Source organism: Vanessa tameamea, chromosome 11 (genome assembly GCF_037043105.1).
Source record: "Vanessa tameamea isolate UH-Manoa-2023 chromosome 11, ilVanTame1 primary haplotype, whole genome shotgun sequence".
NCBI classification, from domain to species: Eukaryota; Metazoa; Arthropoda; class Insecta; order Lepidoptera; family Nymphalidae; genus Vanessa; species Vanessa tameamea.
This window is the reverse complement of record NC_087319.1, coordinates 5,607,338-5,623,387: the sequence shown is the minus strand read 5'-3', so window position 1 is coordinate 5,623,387 and position 16,050 is coordinate 5,607,338. Positions and strand designations below refer to the sequence as shown.

At 33.8% G+C, this 16,050-nt stretch overlaps 2 protein-coding genes across 3 annotated transcripts in view; one reads left to right on the top strand and one right to left on the bottom strand.

Moving 5' to 3' along the window:
- Positions 1–16,050, top strand: part of LOC113400854 (cytochrome c oxidase assembly factor 5) — a 390,179-nt gene that overhangs the window by 264,522 nt on the left and 109,607 nt on the right. The gene's annotated exons all lie outside the window — the stretch shown is intronic.
- LOC113400839 (serum response factor homolog) overlaps positions 1–16,050 on the bottom strand; it is a 224,792-nt gene that overhangs the window by 189,933 nt on the left and 18,809 nt on the right. For both annotated transcript variants that reach the window (XM_064216255.1, XM_026640509.2), the window contains exon 2: positions 13,009–13,251. In XM_064216255.1, coding sequence (XP_064072325.1) covers positions 13,009–13,251 — 243 coding nt within the window. The remainder of the gene's footprint in view (positions 1–13,008; positions 13,252–16,050) is intronic.

Below are 16,050 nucleotides of genomic sequence, written 5' to 3'. Positions count from 1 at the left end.
AATTGCATATGTGTATACTTAAATAGGTATATTTTGTTGTACGAGAGGAGCGCGTATCTTTTGTTTTTATATTTATTGAGAAATTCCTAAATATTAATTTATTATTATTTAGTTATCGTATTAACATTCTAATGACTCTATAAAATTATATATATTCATAAGTGACAGAAATATTTTTATAGAAACTTTATTAAAGAGTCATTGAAAATGTAGTAATGTATATATAAAAGGTTAATTGATTCTAAAATACTACCTTTCAAGCTTTCTGCACCATTGTGTCCGTCAATGAACCTGAGATATTATAAATATGGAAGATAAATTGATAAATCGAGCTGACAAACAAGACTTTATCGAAGCAACGTATTAAATAGACAATTCAATGTTTATAGCACATGTGACATATTTTCCATTATTAATCATATTGACCCGCACGAACGACAAGCTGTCTCGATGATAGAATTAATTCTCACAAGCTTTTAATACCATTGTGAATTATACTAGAAATCTGCATATTAAGCGTTTGAACAAACCCAACGGTCGGTCAAATAAAGACTGTAAACAGATGAACTACTGCGCCACGTTCCGCCGTAAATCTGCTCCATTGAAACGACTATCATCGAGAGAAATTACTGGACCAGTTACACGAGAACCGCCCACCCCCTCGAAACTTTCACAGATATAGAACACCTCGAGGACGAGGAGAGATCCGATGATTCTGGTGCGCATAATATAGTAGGCGCACGTAGTTGTGATTATTCACGAACCGTCACAATATTTTAAATGGATACTTTAAGCCCTGACCCTCCGCTGATAATATTGGTGTCGGCTTTAATATACTGTTAAACGAATGTGGAAAAATAAGTTCGTGTTCTCTGCTATAATAATAAAGTAGTATCACGTTTTGAATGGGAATAATGGGTTAATAGTATGGTATAAATTTATCGCCTTAACTTAAATTTAACACAAAATAATCTGCCGATGCAAACTTTTTTACTTATGTAACCAAATAAAATAAAACTGAAGGTTTTTTATCATAAAATCAACAAAATATAGTAATCGTCAATTAGCAAATAATATAAAATGTTTTATTGTTTAAGAGATGTTTCGGTAAAATCATACGGACATTATTTATGTTTAAGTACCTATTTGTTTTAAATAACAGTCGAAATTTAATACGAATAAACTCTGCATTGTAAAGCCCTACTCAATTTAATATCCAATAAAAAAGTTCACAATCTTTTCTTTCGCGATATATTTTCATTGTCGAATTGCTAAAACATTAAATATTTAACTTTATATCTTCCTCGACGGGAGTTTATTTAAATTGATACCTGTACGAAGTAAATCTGAAAAAGCACATCGAAAACACACATTGCAAAAACAAGTTTAACGTTGTTAGTCGTTAAAGAAATACAAGGTGATAAGAAAAAATAACACTTACCTTTCGGTTTTCTATCTTTTCCTTTTTCTATTCACATTTTGTTTTCAGATTGGCCAATCTTACGCTATGTGTAATGTCGGTGCCAAAAGAAAGTTGTTACGGACGCCTTTCCACGCGCAAGAAAACATGAAGATTATTGAGCAATTACTGGGTTTACGATTACGTTATTCGACTCGAACAGAGCGAAAGTAATTATAGGGGCGGTCATCAAAACTTTTGGCATCGACGTACTTAAAAAACTATTAAACGACCGCTTCGAGTATACACCTCCGAGGGACGTCCCATTGGAGTCGATGTATGTCGAAACATTCGATTTATACCGTCGATAAAACCAAACACTATCGGACACACCCTTTTGAATCATGAATTTATGATTGTAAAACTTGAGACGATAGGTTTCGAATTTTTTAATAAAATATATTTAAAAGGAAGATGTCCTTCCTGTAAGGTCATTTTGTGGCGTCCGAAATTAAAATACACCAAAATTCCATCGAATGCGATCACATGACCTTAGGCCTTTAAGCCATGTGACGTATATCGACAAAATAAAGAGGTATTTCAACTGGGGCCCCTCGGACGCCACCCCTATTCACATGTATATCTCTGTGTCTTAACTCAAGTTTCAGGAACGTCGAAAATACGCTCATTTGAACAAAATCTGACTAAGAAATTAATCAAAGCAATTACATTATGAAACTTAAATTAAAGGCACGTGACGTCAAACAGGAATCATTTTCCCGAGGGTCCGATGGTAGTTGGTGGATTGTGTAAAGGGTATCTTAAAACTAATCTCAATATAAAATCTGATCAAATTTTTTAACATTTTATTATTTTTTATAATTTCTTTAATGTCTCCCTCATTTTGTCTACGACATTGTACAAACGCATTATATAAATTATTCGAAACGATAAAATAGGTCATTATTAAAAATAGAGTAGATTAAATCTTTCAAAAAAATATTTAAATAGAAAAAAATTGTACAACATTGCATCTAGTATTAAAATTACTCTTGCTTACTCTGTTACTTTATTGTACATATTTACATAAAATGTATTTTACAGTAACAATGATCTAGCGTCTTTAGGTATTATTTCTATCACATTGCCTTTAAAAGTCACTTCTGGGGTATGTAAATTCAACAACTGATCCTCAAATAGCGACTTATCGTATAAGTTATCGTTATTGTATAAGTCGTGGACGAAGATAACGCTAATATTACATATTGGTCCTCACAACCGCTTAAGTTTCTAAAAATATCTCAAAAATATTATGCTTTGCAAATCTTAAACTTTTCACCCTTATACTTTTACATTACCAATGATTCCAAAAAGAAACATGATCGGATGTATTCTTATTAAAACAGAATTAGCGCACATAACTGTATCCTCATTGATTTAAAACGATCAATTACAAATACAATTATCGTAATCCAAGTACACATGATCAAATAGCCAAATCAAGTCGATACTAAACTAGCTTAATGTACTACAATCTTTGCATGCAACATCCGGACTTGATCAGGATACTCGCATGTAGACTTGAAACATCGGACAACCTTTTAAACGAGAATTGAATTATTGCACGACGCACATTTATCAACGGCCGGCGAATAATCGACTTGAAATGCAATGAGTCCGTTGAAAACTTAATTTCATATTTAAACATGCGTTTTTGATTTTTTACTTCATGACCGGACTTTTACAGCGCTGATGCGATCACAGTTATTAGTTTTATAATAATAATCGCCAACGATTCTGCTTACGAAACTAAATTTTCAAGTGCATTATCAATACTTGTAACGTAATTTTTAAGTACTAGTTTTAAAACTCCTTTTAAAGATTGTCCTTCTGATGCTAAAACAGATTTCGTATAACACATAATTTAATATTTCACAATAAATGAACCAGCATGGACAACTCTTATTATAAAACAATCTATAGAAGATCATTCAATATAGAATTTAGGTTTATAAAAATATATTGAATGTTATCTTGAGTATTTTATTTGACCATTCGGACTAGTGATTGGTTAACTTAAGTACAGATTAAGAACCCGGTGTCGTCCAACGAATAATCTGAGATTCTTCCCTTTTGATCAATCATTCAATATATGTATAATTTAGACTGCACAATAATACTGGTTCTAAAACAACTTTTAAGTACAAACTTCACTATTTCCCTCACAAAATACTCCTGTAAGGCACTTAGAAGACACTGGTCCAGTCTTTAAATTTTCGCCGCAATGTTAGGATACATTAATTACTTAACAACTAAAATATTAATTTATTATTATGTTTTAACGCAAAAACTCTTGTCATATTCGCACAGGTATTTTGAGGATTTTTTTCATGAAAAATATCCTAAGAATACTAGACACGACAGCTAGAACCGATTGACTCTTCATTAATCTTTTAAATTAGTTCAATAACTTCAGTAACAACACGATATATAGCACCAATATATTTATAAACAGTTAAACTAATGAAGCTTCAACCGATACTTTAACAGTTTTAAAGAGTCATTCGTTCAAAAAACACACATCATGCCTTAACACTAACATACGTTACGTTGGATGGATCACAAACACTGTTATGGACACTAAAGCACAAACTGGGAATGTTACGTTACTTTTATACAGGTATCAATATTCACAGGACCACGTCCTGAACGGACTTGTAGCTAAAATTAACTATATTATAAAAAAATATATTAAGATTTAAAATTAAATACAAAAATCAGAACAATTTCAATGCATAGAGATCACCTAAAATTTGAAACCATTGCAGCAGTACTAGATAATTCAACACCCATTAATGTATCGTAAATAAATCATTATTCAACTTAACACTATTGTGTAAAAAATTGAGTGAAATTGAAGAGCAATGTGGATATGAAAATGAATGTGCAAACGAACCTAAAACCTAATCGATGATTTGAAATATCAACCTCGTTGTACTTAAAACTATACAGACGATGGCACTTTATTAATGGCCTGAGAATTAACCGAGTAAAATGCATTAGAATAAAATCTTACAGTTTAAAATAACGCGAAATTATAAACAAAATTTACATAGCGAACGTAAATGTTTTACCTTGCTAAGCCTCGCGTCTCTTTTGATTTGGTAAATCGAGTCACGTTCATTTAGTATTATAGTATCTGTTTGTTTCTCTGCTAGCCCCTTGGCTACTGTGTATTGTTCCTTTCTGATGTCAACTATTTATGATGCTTTTATTATAATGACTCACGGATGTTTCCTTGCATTAACGAGAATTTGAGTTGGAGATAATTGTGTTATGATTATTAAAAAAAATATAACTTTTAATAAAAATATAAATGATAATAAAGTAATTAAGACTAGAAAAAAAAATCTAACTGTATATCATGCTCGCAATCAACCGATTGTCGATATATAATACCGATGTATGTATTTTTTTCAATGCCGCTCAAAAGATGAAAAAGTGCCCATAATAATATGATGTTTAAAAATAATTCGTAAAATACCACAATTAATTATAAACTTGATGCGACCCCATCGACTGTCATTAAACGAAAATGCTATCGACGATGACCGTGACTTTTTAAAGCGAGTAGTGTTGTACCGTTATTGCAAAATAAAGATCGGATACCAATACAACAGAGCGATCTGAATTAAGACATAATTTAAAGAGGATAACAATTTCGAAAGATTCTGTAACGCAAAGTGCTCGCAAATGCGTTTTATAGCTCACGACACCCACGTGTTGATGTCATCCTTACGACAACAGTTAGTCGATGTTTGAAATTTGTCATTCAAGCAGCCTTTACACAAAATAATTCCAATTTGAGAAGTTTCATTATATAACGAAGTAAACATAATCTTAGATTTTAAGTTTTTGAAGCGTATAGATGTATAGACCCATTTAAATTCTTACTATTGAAACTGTTTTACATCTGGTAAATGTTTGATCAATTAATTTAAACTTTTATTTCCATAATGGATAGCGAATTACGGAAACTCAGTTAATACTATAATTTATCGAAGCTAATGCAAGAATTCTATAAGAAATATAACCTGGAAGAACATCAGATTGCAATTTTTAAGGCAACTGCGTAGGCGGCGTTAACGCTGCCGTAGGCGGACGGAAGTGAGAGCTTGAGATTGAACATCTTGCGTCTTTATCTAACAAAACGAATTTGCCACTGGCACAAGTGAAATAGACGAGACAATCACCACAATGTCACAGATCAACAAAACTTGATACAACATTGCCAAGGCTTTTAGTTTATGACCACTTTCGATTTAGAATGACGCAACGGAAGATTGGAATTCTCTTGTGAATATTGCTACACGTGAACTCATTGAGAAAATATGGCGATACTGGAGTGTAACACGTGTTGCTAAAGTAAATATATTCATATCACGTCATTAAAGTTATTGCGGCTGAAATCGTCGGACATCGAACCAGAAGACAAATTGTACGAAAATTAAGATATTTAAGTGGAAGCATATATTATACCAACTGGTTGTGGTGTTCCTGTTGGAATTATTCACAGAATTTAGTCTCAAAAATATTATGTGTAATTTTTTATTGGTTACATTTATCTTTTAATACTTACAATGGACCGATAGACATTTGCGCATAATTTATTCGAAGTTAATTTTGTTAAGTATTCATTATACGAATCGTTCCTTCCTGAGTTCCTGATATCAGTTTGCCATTGTAATCACCTTTATCATATACAAGAAAACTTAATTTTATCGTAATTTATTTACAGTGGTTATAAAAAAAATTCAAAAATTGTCTGAATGTAAATTATTAAAGGGCTCTCTTTATCTATATTGAGAAAACAGTAATTTTTGTTGGATCCTTTTAGCGGTCATACATAAATCATTTATGTCCAAGGTGCCCGTGCGCATTTATAACAAACTACTTTAAGATTTATGCTGACTTACTATTTAAGCACGTAATATTACTGGCCTGTCGGTGGTAATGCTTTACACTTGAATATTAATATGTTTTTTTTCTACTACAACTCAATTTACAAAGCCATACCGAGAGCTTAAACAAAACTACAAACTACAAAAAGAATATTAAGAAATTGACTATTTACTAAACAATGGCGAAATTCCTAGAAATAATTTAGTTTCTAAAAAAAACAAATATGTATTTTCTGTTACTTGTTTAGACGTAGATAGGAAAAGTATTAGCCGATCGGCGCCAGCGTTTCGGAAGGACGCCGCCCACGTGCGTGACGTAGCAAACACGATTATATCACCGGCTGTAGGTGGCCATATAAGGTCAATTGTTCAAAATACAAACAACTAGTTACAGAATGACCTATATCAATAACGATTATTATTATTGCTCGAAGATATATAATCATTTTAAAAGCCTTAGACAAATTGTAAGATTGATAGAAATTTTAAATCTTAATAGACATTGACAACAACCGTTCGGTGATGTAAGTAATGCTTATGGAAATGTTGAAACGAAATTGGATTTAAATAGCACATAGGATATTTCCCACGAAGTCCGGCGGAACCAATTCACAGCACGTCTCAAGGATTACCATTTGAAAGCGCTTTGTTTGTGTAAAGCTCGAGTAACGATCAATAGAAAAAGTATGATGGATCGACGGTTACGATTTGTTTTCAGAGCTGAATAGACCTGAGTTAGCGGTGTACGCCGTTGGAATACATTAGACGAAAGGTGATATACAGGTTAACAACACGAAAGGAATACACAAAATATTGTTTGTTACATATCCATCCGTACGTGACCCATTTCTTTTCGCATATCTTTAGCGCCGACAACGAAATGGCAAAGTTCAAGAAAATTTAATCATTCGTAAAATACTCATTCTAATCTTGCATTTTATACACGTACAAACACTTAAAACTTATCGAAATATTTACTTCATCGTCTTATCTACTTTTGTTATTCTTTAATCTTTTGAAGTTTTTGGGAAATTTGACCTAAACTTCTCAACTGGACTTTATTGTGTTCCATTTTCCTATTCTGATTGCGATGTAAGACTGAAGAGAAAACGGATGTATCTTATTGCGGATTTATTATGTGTACCAAAAGACGGTATAATCTACGTAAGCATGCATAGCTTCGTTCCCATAGCTGTCACGCGCAGGTTCTACGCTTCCTATCGGCACATCTACACCGCCTAGTGGACAATCATCCTAACAAAGCCGCGCCGGCTACAATCATTTCCCACGAGATAACGGTCAGAGCTCAACAGACTCCGACTTGAATGTAGCGTTACTTCAATGTCGAGTGCCGTCCAATACTCGCTAAGTTTGGGATAAGAAGACCACTTCGCAGTATGCCGTATTGTATCAAACACAAAAGAATGCAACAACACAGTCGGTGCAAGAAATTATAGGCGTCAAGATAACAAAAGGATGACCGAAAGATAACTTGTATATTCTCCTGATGACAGGAAAACATTGTTTATTAAAATACCATATCATGGTGCTATTGGATTTTCGTTTAACTAGGTACATAGTCACAGTATTATGGTGTTTTATCAGACCATGTTTTAAGCTTAACATTTAAAAGTAACTAGCATAACTATTTTCAATTTTATGTAAATATCATCTTAATTATTATCTGATGCAATATAAATAATTGAATATCTAAAAATATTTCTTTTTTGTTTGGAAAATTTATTAATTATATTATTAAAAAAACACTTTCATTCACTAAAACTAAAGATAATATTATTATATTACGTTTGTAAAAAAACTTCTATAAATATCGTAATTAAATTAAATTTAAATTCTGATTAGATACGTTGTAACACAATATCCATGAGGTCGGCGCGGTGACGAGGCACGCACCAGTTTACGCTATTCCCGGCGAGCCTAATTTTAACCATCTGCGTCTCCCAGTCTAGTTTTAGGAAGTGGGCCGACACCGTTTCTCCGAATCAATCCAACCTATTCTGTAAATCACATCCATAACCATCGACAACTAAACCATCGTTATTAATCTAATCAATAAACTATACGAACATAATATATTTTAACACACACATACATATTGATTTTCTAATCAGGTTAAAGTTACAAGTTCGAAATTTTAATTGGATATGGATTAGACACGAAAGCGAGTGACGCAATACTCAAATGTCAATCATTGGAATCTATCAGATGTTTGTGAATGGACCGGCTACATAATCGCGGATCCAATTATCGAAATGACACAGACGTCAACCGCGTCTAGAGACGATACCCGACTAAATCTATAATGGATGAGCATGTCCAGCGTCAATCTAGTAAACAAGATCGCATAAATGCAAACGCACAAATATAACAAACGAATCGATGACAATCGTATTCAGTAATTCATTAATCTTATCTAGCTTAATGTAGGCATTGGGGAATCGGGACGCGTTCGACAGAAGCAGCGAATAAATTTCAATTAGAGCAATCAGGACGGTCAGTCGCGGAAGTTTCTGGATCCGATGGACACGGGATAGCGGAGTTGCACCTTGCATATAAAACTCGTCATGCCTAGTGCATACAAAAGAGGACCTCCGCCGCAAATCATTAGAATTGCGGTAACAGAGATGTGAGTAGAATTGTGTTTGATCGAAACACAAGATAATGATGTTGGGATTTCGGATTACTGTGTGTTCTGTGCTCACATTAGGATGTTTCCTTTCGATTTATTTTATTTTGCACAGATATTTGAATATGTTAATAATTTAATGACTATTTTCAAACATGGCTTTCACAAATCTTCAGTCTTGAGCGAAAACAATTTTCACATGTTAAATCAATATTATTTTCATATTTCGCAAAACAAACCCACGATAATTTGTAAGCATCGACATGAAAAGCTGGTGTAACGAAGGGCCTAAACAATGATATAAGCGATCCCATCAACTGCCGCAAAATATCTCAACCGGTGACAAGCTGGCCCAAGAAGCCAACTCGGACTTTACATTCGCCGACGTAACGAGGGACGCCGGCTTGCCCATTGTATTTGTGCCTACACAATTTATTTATTCGACAAACATTACGAAGACACAAAATCTCGTACATAAATACATGTGAAAGCACATATCAAGTATCGGAATGCAAACGGCGGAGCTCGTGTCTGAATTATGCAACAGAAACTCGGGCGCAGGTCTGCCGTAATAGTACAAGGAGTGGACCAAAGCTCCTAAAATAATACCGTGGCCGACCGCGCCTCAAAATAACATTGATGCGGAATCACTCATCAACCATACGCGTTCGTTACTTCCAATGACCTATATATGGCTATATAAAACAATAATCACTCTATTGGTGCATCAGTACATTGACCTGCTGCTTTTTTTTTAACTTTTCAAGAAGGAGAACGTTTCAGAAAGGCCCTTCAAAACGAGTATTTTTTTTAATGTTTTTAATTTTTCTTTATGAATAGCCTTTGTCCTCTTTCCACGATGATTAATTCCCGGAACCATTACCGAAATGACAGCGCAGATCGCGCATAAGAAATATCCAACCTGAGTCTGCTCAAAATCTCTTAATTTTTCCAACAAATAATGATACGGCAAAATTGATTAAGCGATTATCATCCTTATGTCGTCTGCTATAGGTGAATTTCATCCATAAGGTCGGAAGACAGGATAATTACAAGGCGACACGGGTATTTAAAGTGATTTTTGTAAAGATATACAATTAAAAAATACCATCGGCTCATTCATGTATAGAAATCACATTAATAATTTTGCAAAAGAATACAATCAACATATCGACTTATTTATAATGATATATATTTACGTTACATAAACGTTTAACAAACATTATTTAAAATCAAATTATACTGATAAATGTTACTTACTAATATTAAATAAAACAATAATGTCCATACAATCTAAAAATCAAGATACAGATCTGATAAAGAAACAAAAAAATAGAACAATAGCTTTAGAGAGGCGCTCATTAAACGTCAAGGAACGGCATGGAGAAGCGAACGATGATACTGATGACACTGTAGTTAATCCTTAAACCACACGCAGTGACGATTACAAGGCACCTATTAGTCAAATTAGCTTTATTGTTAAATCACGTAGAACTTGAGCAATCGGCTTATACACCGACAATTATGCCACACAATACGATGAGTCAACAAAAATTGCTCGGGCGTTTATCAAAACAATGGTATTGATAAGTTAATATAGGGAGGTGCGAGACGCATAAAGAGCGATGTCTAGAATAGATGCGTCTCGCGCTCGAGTCGCGCGTTTGTACGATATGGGAGCGCGTGAGTCACTATCGCAGACGCTACACGAGGTAGTAGACATCTAAAAAAGTAAAAATTTACGATCTGACTCGACAGGCGAGTGGCGACAGATTTTTTTAATTGCGTTATACGTGCTCTGGGATACAACGATATAATAATGGTACTGAAAGTGAAATCTAAAATGATGTTACGAAACGTGGTCGGGCTAAAGAATTTAAGATTAGAAGATCTCTTCGGAGTGAGGGCAGTGACCGAATTCCGCATTTATACCGCATACCGCTAATTCATGCACAAGAGCATCTGCATCCTATGTGGCCGACTTGCGGACAACGGGCGCAGACTCAGCTAATACCATTTATATTCACACCAGATTGCGGACATAACACGTTTAGAATATTTCAACAATCAAATTATACGAGTAACATATCTTTTATGACAGGAGAAACGTCCACACGAAATAGAAATAAAAAAGTTCAGAAACAACCAACCTACATTCGACTTTAATATTCAGTTAAATTTTTTATAACAATTATTTGAACGAATAATCTCAAAGGAACATCACGGGAGGTACTTATCTCTTGTAATCATAATTACCGCGTGAATATTTCAATCGGTTAGATTTATCGTCGACAAGTGAACAATAAGCATTCATGTTACCACGGACATGTTGTTTTCATTCGTCAAGAGGACCAAACGGAGTAAAAGATTTTTATCATCACGAGTCGAAACGAAAAAAATCGACGTAATCGATTTCAACATATCAAAGCTGACAAGTAATATTCGAGGTCGCAGGAGAGGCAGTGGGCGCCGGATGACTTCAAAATTAAAAATGGTATGCAAATGAAAATATACGATTAATCGTTTTACTCAATCGATGCGGAGGAGCGAGACGCTACTAGATACACATGAAGAACTGGGTGTACAATTACCGATGCAGTTCGAATATTGCGCAATAATAAATTGAAAAGAAAAATAACGAAATATGGGATATATTTATATTAAAACTTAATTATAAATGATCAACATGGTGTTATTACTTAAGACATTTATAAATAGTAATTAATTCAGCTAGCAGGTTATTTAGAAAAAAAAGTTAAATTGACATTGACAAGTCATTTAGGGTTGAATGACTTACCGAAAGTAATTTTCAATTGAATTCTATAATCCGCCTCAACATACATACAAACGAGGAGCCTGGGGCGACGAAGCGCCTTTGAAACTATTACTAGTTTTAACACCTGCTACTAGAGAGGTTATTTTTCTCCTGTTGCGTTATATGAGATAAACAAATAATGATACTAATAATATCGTGTGTTATGCCAGATAAACATTATTTCTATTACAAATGAAACCGTAGTTCGAGCAAGCAAATATTTACTTTGAAAGACAAATGATTAAAAACGTCACAGTTTTATACCATTTTATTCATACCTACATCCATTATAGAGGCACGCTTGTATCGGCTCGATTACTATGTTCCATGTAGAATGAAAGGCCGATTCATTCATAATAACGAATCAATAGTTACAAACGAAACGGCTTCCAATTCTGTCGGTCGGAAACCTACAACCGGTTACGGACGTTAATTACAAAGCGATTTAAAATATGATTACTCGCTACCGAAATGATCGCTTTCGACACCACTTCGATGATAGACATCGATTCCATTGATAGATTCTCAGACGAATGATTTATTAAACATCATAGGTAAATTATTATAACATCGACAACCATAAAAAAACAAGTTACTCGATATAATCGGTTTGTAAAAACTGAAGCGTTGAAAACTATAATTATTAATTTAATGAACAAGTAGTGTGAAATTTTTGGCAGTTAATCATTCGTTTTCAAACCGAATTTACCTGTCATTTTCGATTTGCAAACAATTATATGCAACACTCGGTTATCATTACGAAAAATTCCTCGAAAGCCAATCTTTAAATTACATAAACCCGTTTTCATACAACTCAAATCCTCGAAAACCAAGGTGTTAAAATTAAAAGAGCTATTTACAAATATAATAAAAGAAACAACCGTACGAAGGTTTCAATATTACTCTTTATATTATTTTACAAACTTATCTAGAACGTGACTACCCGAAGCTATCGATACCAATAAATAGAACGGGCTTTACTCTAGTGCCATCTGAACTACCGTTGTGGATGGTGAGACATGTGGGGGTGAGAAAGGTGTGCGTGTGAGTAAGGTTGTCCTAAGGAGCTTAGGGGTAGGGGTGACGGACACGGAGGATGTTGATGGTACTGCTGCAACGGCGATGGGGCGAGACCCGGGTGGTGTTCTATAGGATACTGCGAGCCAGCGTACGCCAATTGTCTCACCTTCATATCGTCGTCTACAACGTTATACGTGAGCTCCGTTTCCTCGAAGCCTGTGGCCGCCATTCTCTGCTCGCTGGTAGTCGGCGGGTCCGGTGAGTTGAGACACGTCTGTATCAATCTCTTTCCTGAATCTGACGTGATCATTGGCTGAAGCTTTCGTGTTGCGAATGTGTACACGTGGCCGGTTTCGGACGCGACTAGAAGCATCACCTGTGTTCCCGTTAGGGTTGAGAGCTCGTAGGCCTGGAAAAGAAAAAAAATGAGTTAGTTTACAACACGGATTCTATTCATATGAATTTATAGTTTTACGAACATTTGTCGAAATAACAGGTTCCAGTTGATATATATATATATATATATATATATATTTGCATTCCTTAAACTGGTTAACATTTAGAATGACACATTGGTGTTGATTTAAATTCAGGATCATTATCGCAACATCTAGTTCTAGTAGGTCACTTTTTAGTCTAACATTTTAAGTTACGAATTATAATTATAAGTCTAGCGATCGTGTTAAAAATATAAACTTTTTAATTTAAATCTCGTTGATGGCTACACAAACGCGATCATGTAATCTTCAACTTCTCGTACGACATCATAACTATATTTTTGTTAAGTCATGCGTTTGACGTTTTATTAGAACGTAATTATTCGAATGTATCTACGAATAATTTTCACCTTTCACCTATCCCACGCTAGCCTCGTAAGTAAACAAACATTTTCGGGAGCAACTCTCACGCCACAATTTGTATTTGCCCCAGGAATTATCACACCCACAAGCGCCACCTACACCATTTGAAACAATTTACATAGACAGTGATTTCAACTTTGAACGTTTGAGATAAGCACGAATTGGTCTGAAGGTTAATGATTGTAGAAATTGCGGTAGTTTTAGAAGTTGGCGCTTAAATTGACTTCAAGATAAAAGCAAACTTTCAAGTACAAACCAGTTTAAATATATATTGTGTGTTACATTCATTGTTCCATAGTTTTTTGGTCTAATAGCTACCTTATATGGGTACAGGTCATGACGTCCTGAGTTTGGTCCCCGGGCCGAGTGAAGAAAAAGTAAAATATATATTGGATTATTTCTCAGAATATTCATAGAAGTAGCTCAGAATTTAAAAGTTGCAAGTGTTTACATTCCTGCGCCTCGAGAAAAATCGATAAAGCTGTTAATCCTGAGTCGGAACTCTTTTCGGTCGTATCACATTTGCCGTCCCATAGGATTATGAGAAATAGATTTAGTTTTGTTAGCGCACACTCTTGGACGCTATAAAGACCTGCGCAAGTCGGTAAGGCAGACGTAATCACGGTCATCTCATCCTGACTATCAGTATCACTATTTATATAATAACATTAAAAATTAACACTAATGTTGAATAATATTAAATATATGCAATTAAGGTAAAGCAGTTGAAATTATAAGCACGGCTAATATAAAATAAAATAATACAATATTATCAGTTTGTTGTCCCGCATTAAAAGATTTATCCAATTGCCACTTGGCTAATACCTCTGATCAGAAATAACCGAAGTATAAAGCGCTTTAAAATTGTATATTTTTAAATAATAGTTTAATTTTCTCTTTTCTCATGTCAGATTTAACCATCTAAACATATACACGAAGTATAATTTGAACAATAATTATTGTAAAACAGATATCGGGGTCCCATTCAGACACAAAACATATTATTGAACCGGAACTGAGCATTTTAAGCGATCAAAAACGTGAGAATAGCTATTTTTATGTATATTATATTACATAAAATGCATCTTTTTATATAGATATACAGTAACCCTTACAACTATCGAAAGTTCCACAAAAAAAATATTAGCATCCTAACATATGTATAACAAATATATTATACAAAAAAAATGTTAAAAGACAATCAATCAAAACTCTAAATTGGTTGCAGAAACTTAATTTTATAAATACCACGAATATATTCACCAATCCACGGTTTTCATAATTATAACTAAAATTATTCATTCAAATAATTATTTATTATCCCTATACTTTTGTAATATTATATTTATATGATGCACCGCTGGTTTTCCTGAATAATTGCTTGGTATATAATATAATAACATAAAAAAATAAACACATCTTATAAATTATTATGTAGATGTCGTTTAAAGTAAGAACATTAGAACGTTCGAGTTTAATTAAAAAGATTTAAGTCCCATTGCCTTCGTTGAACAGGAAGACTGGATTATTGGACTGGATACCTACTGAGATTCGAAATTGCGGTTTAACAGAGAATGCTGCTAGCATTCTTGCCACCATTCATAGAGGTCATGATTTGTACTAATAGTAATGAGAGGATAGAGGATATTAAGAATTTCATCGTAATATTAATACATTATTTAAATTGTGTACTAAACATATAGTTACACGACAAACACTTTCGCTATATTTCATATACAATTAATAAAATATTTATATATTATTAAAAATGTTTAAAGGCTATAAATGTAGGTACCTATTGTCACTTAAATGTTTAGATATAAAATATAAATTATTAAATGTGACATGCGTATTATAGATAGTGTGAAACTGGCTGTATGAAAAAGTATCATCGCAAGGAGTGGCCCGCGTGTCATTATTGGAGCGTAATTGAATTTCCCAACAATCAATATTGAACCGAAAGTGTTAAAACTTAAGATTACATTTCCTTTATCAAGGTCACCACTAGTCCGCACTTGCCATGTAACCGATCAATGAAATGATTGATGATAAGACAGTAATTAGTGACTACTCGTATCCATGATATTGGTGATAAATCATTAAAAAAATGAACCTTATTTATATAGCAATAAGAGAGCATATTACTCATTGTTTGTAATTCGATACAGAATTGACAATTACAAACGCAACTTTAATGAGCTTAGCTTTTAATATGATTAACGAGACCTCGAGGAGAAATTTTTACACGCAAGGAACATAAAAATTGCAAGATATATATTCAACCGTTATATGACATTTCTCTTGATTGAATGCTTGAAATGACATCCAATTACTGAAGCTCTTCAACT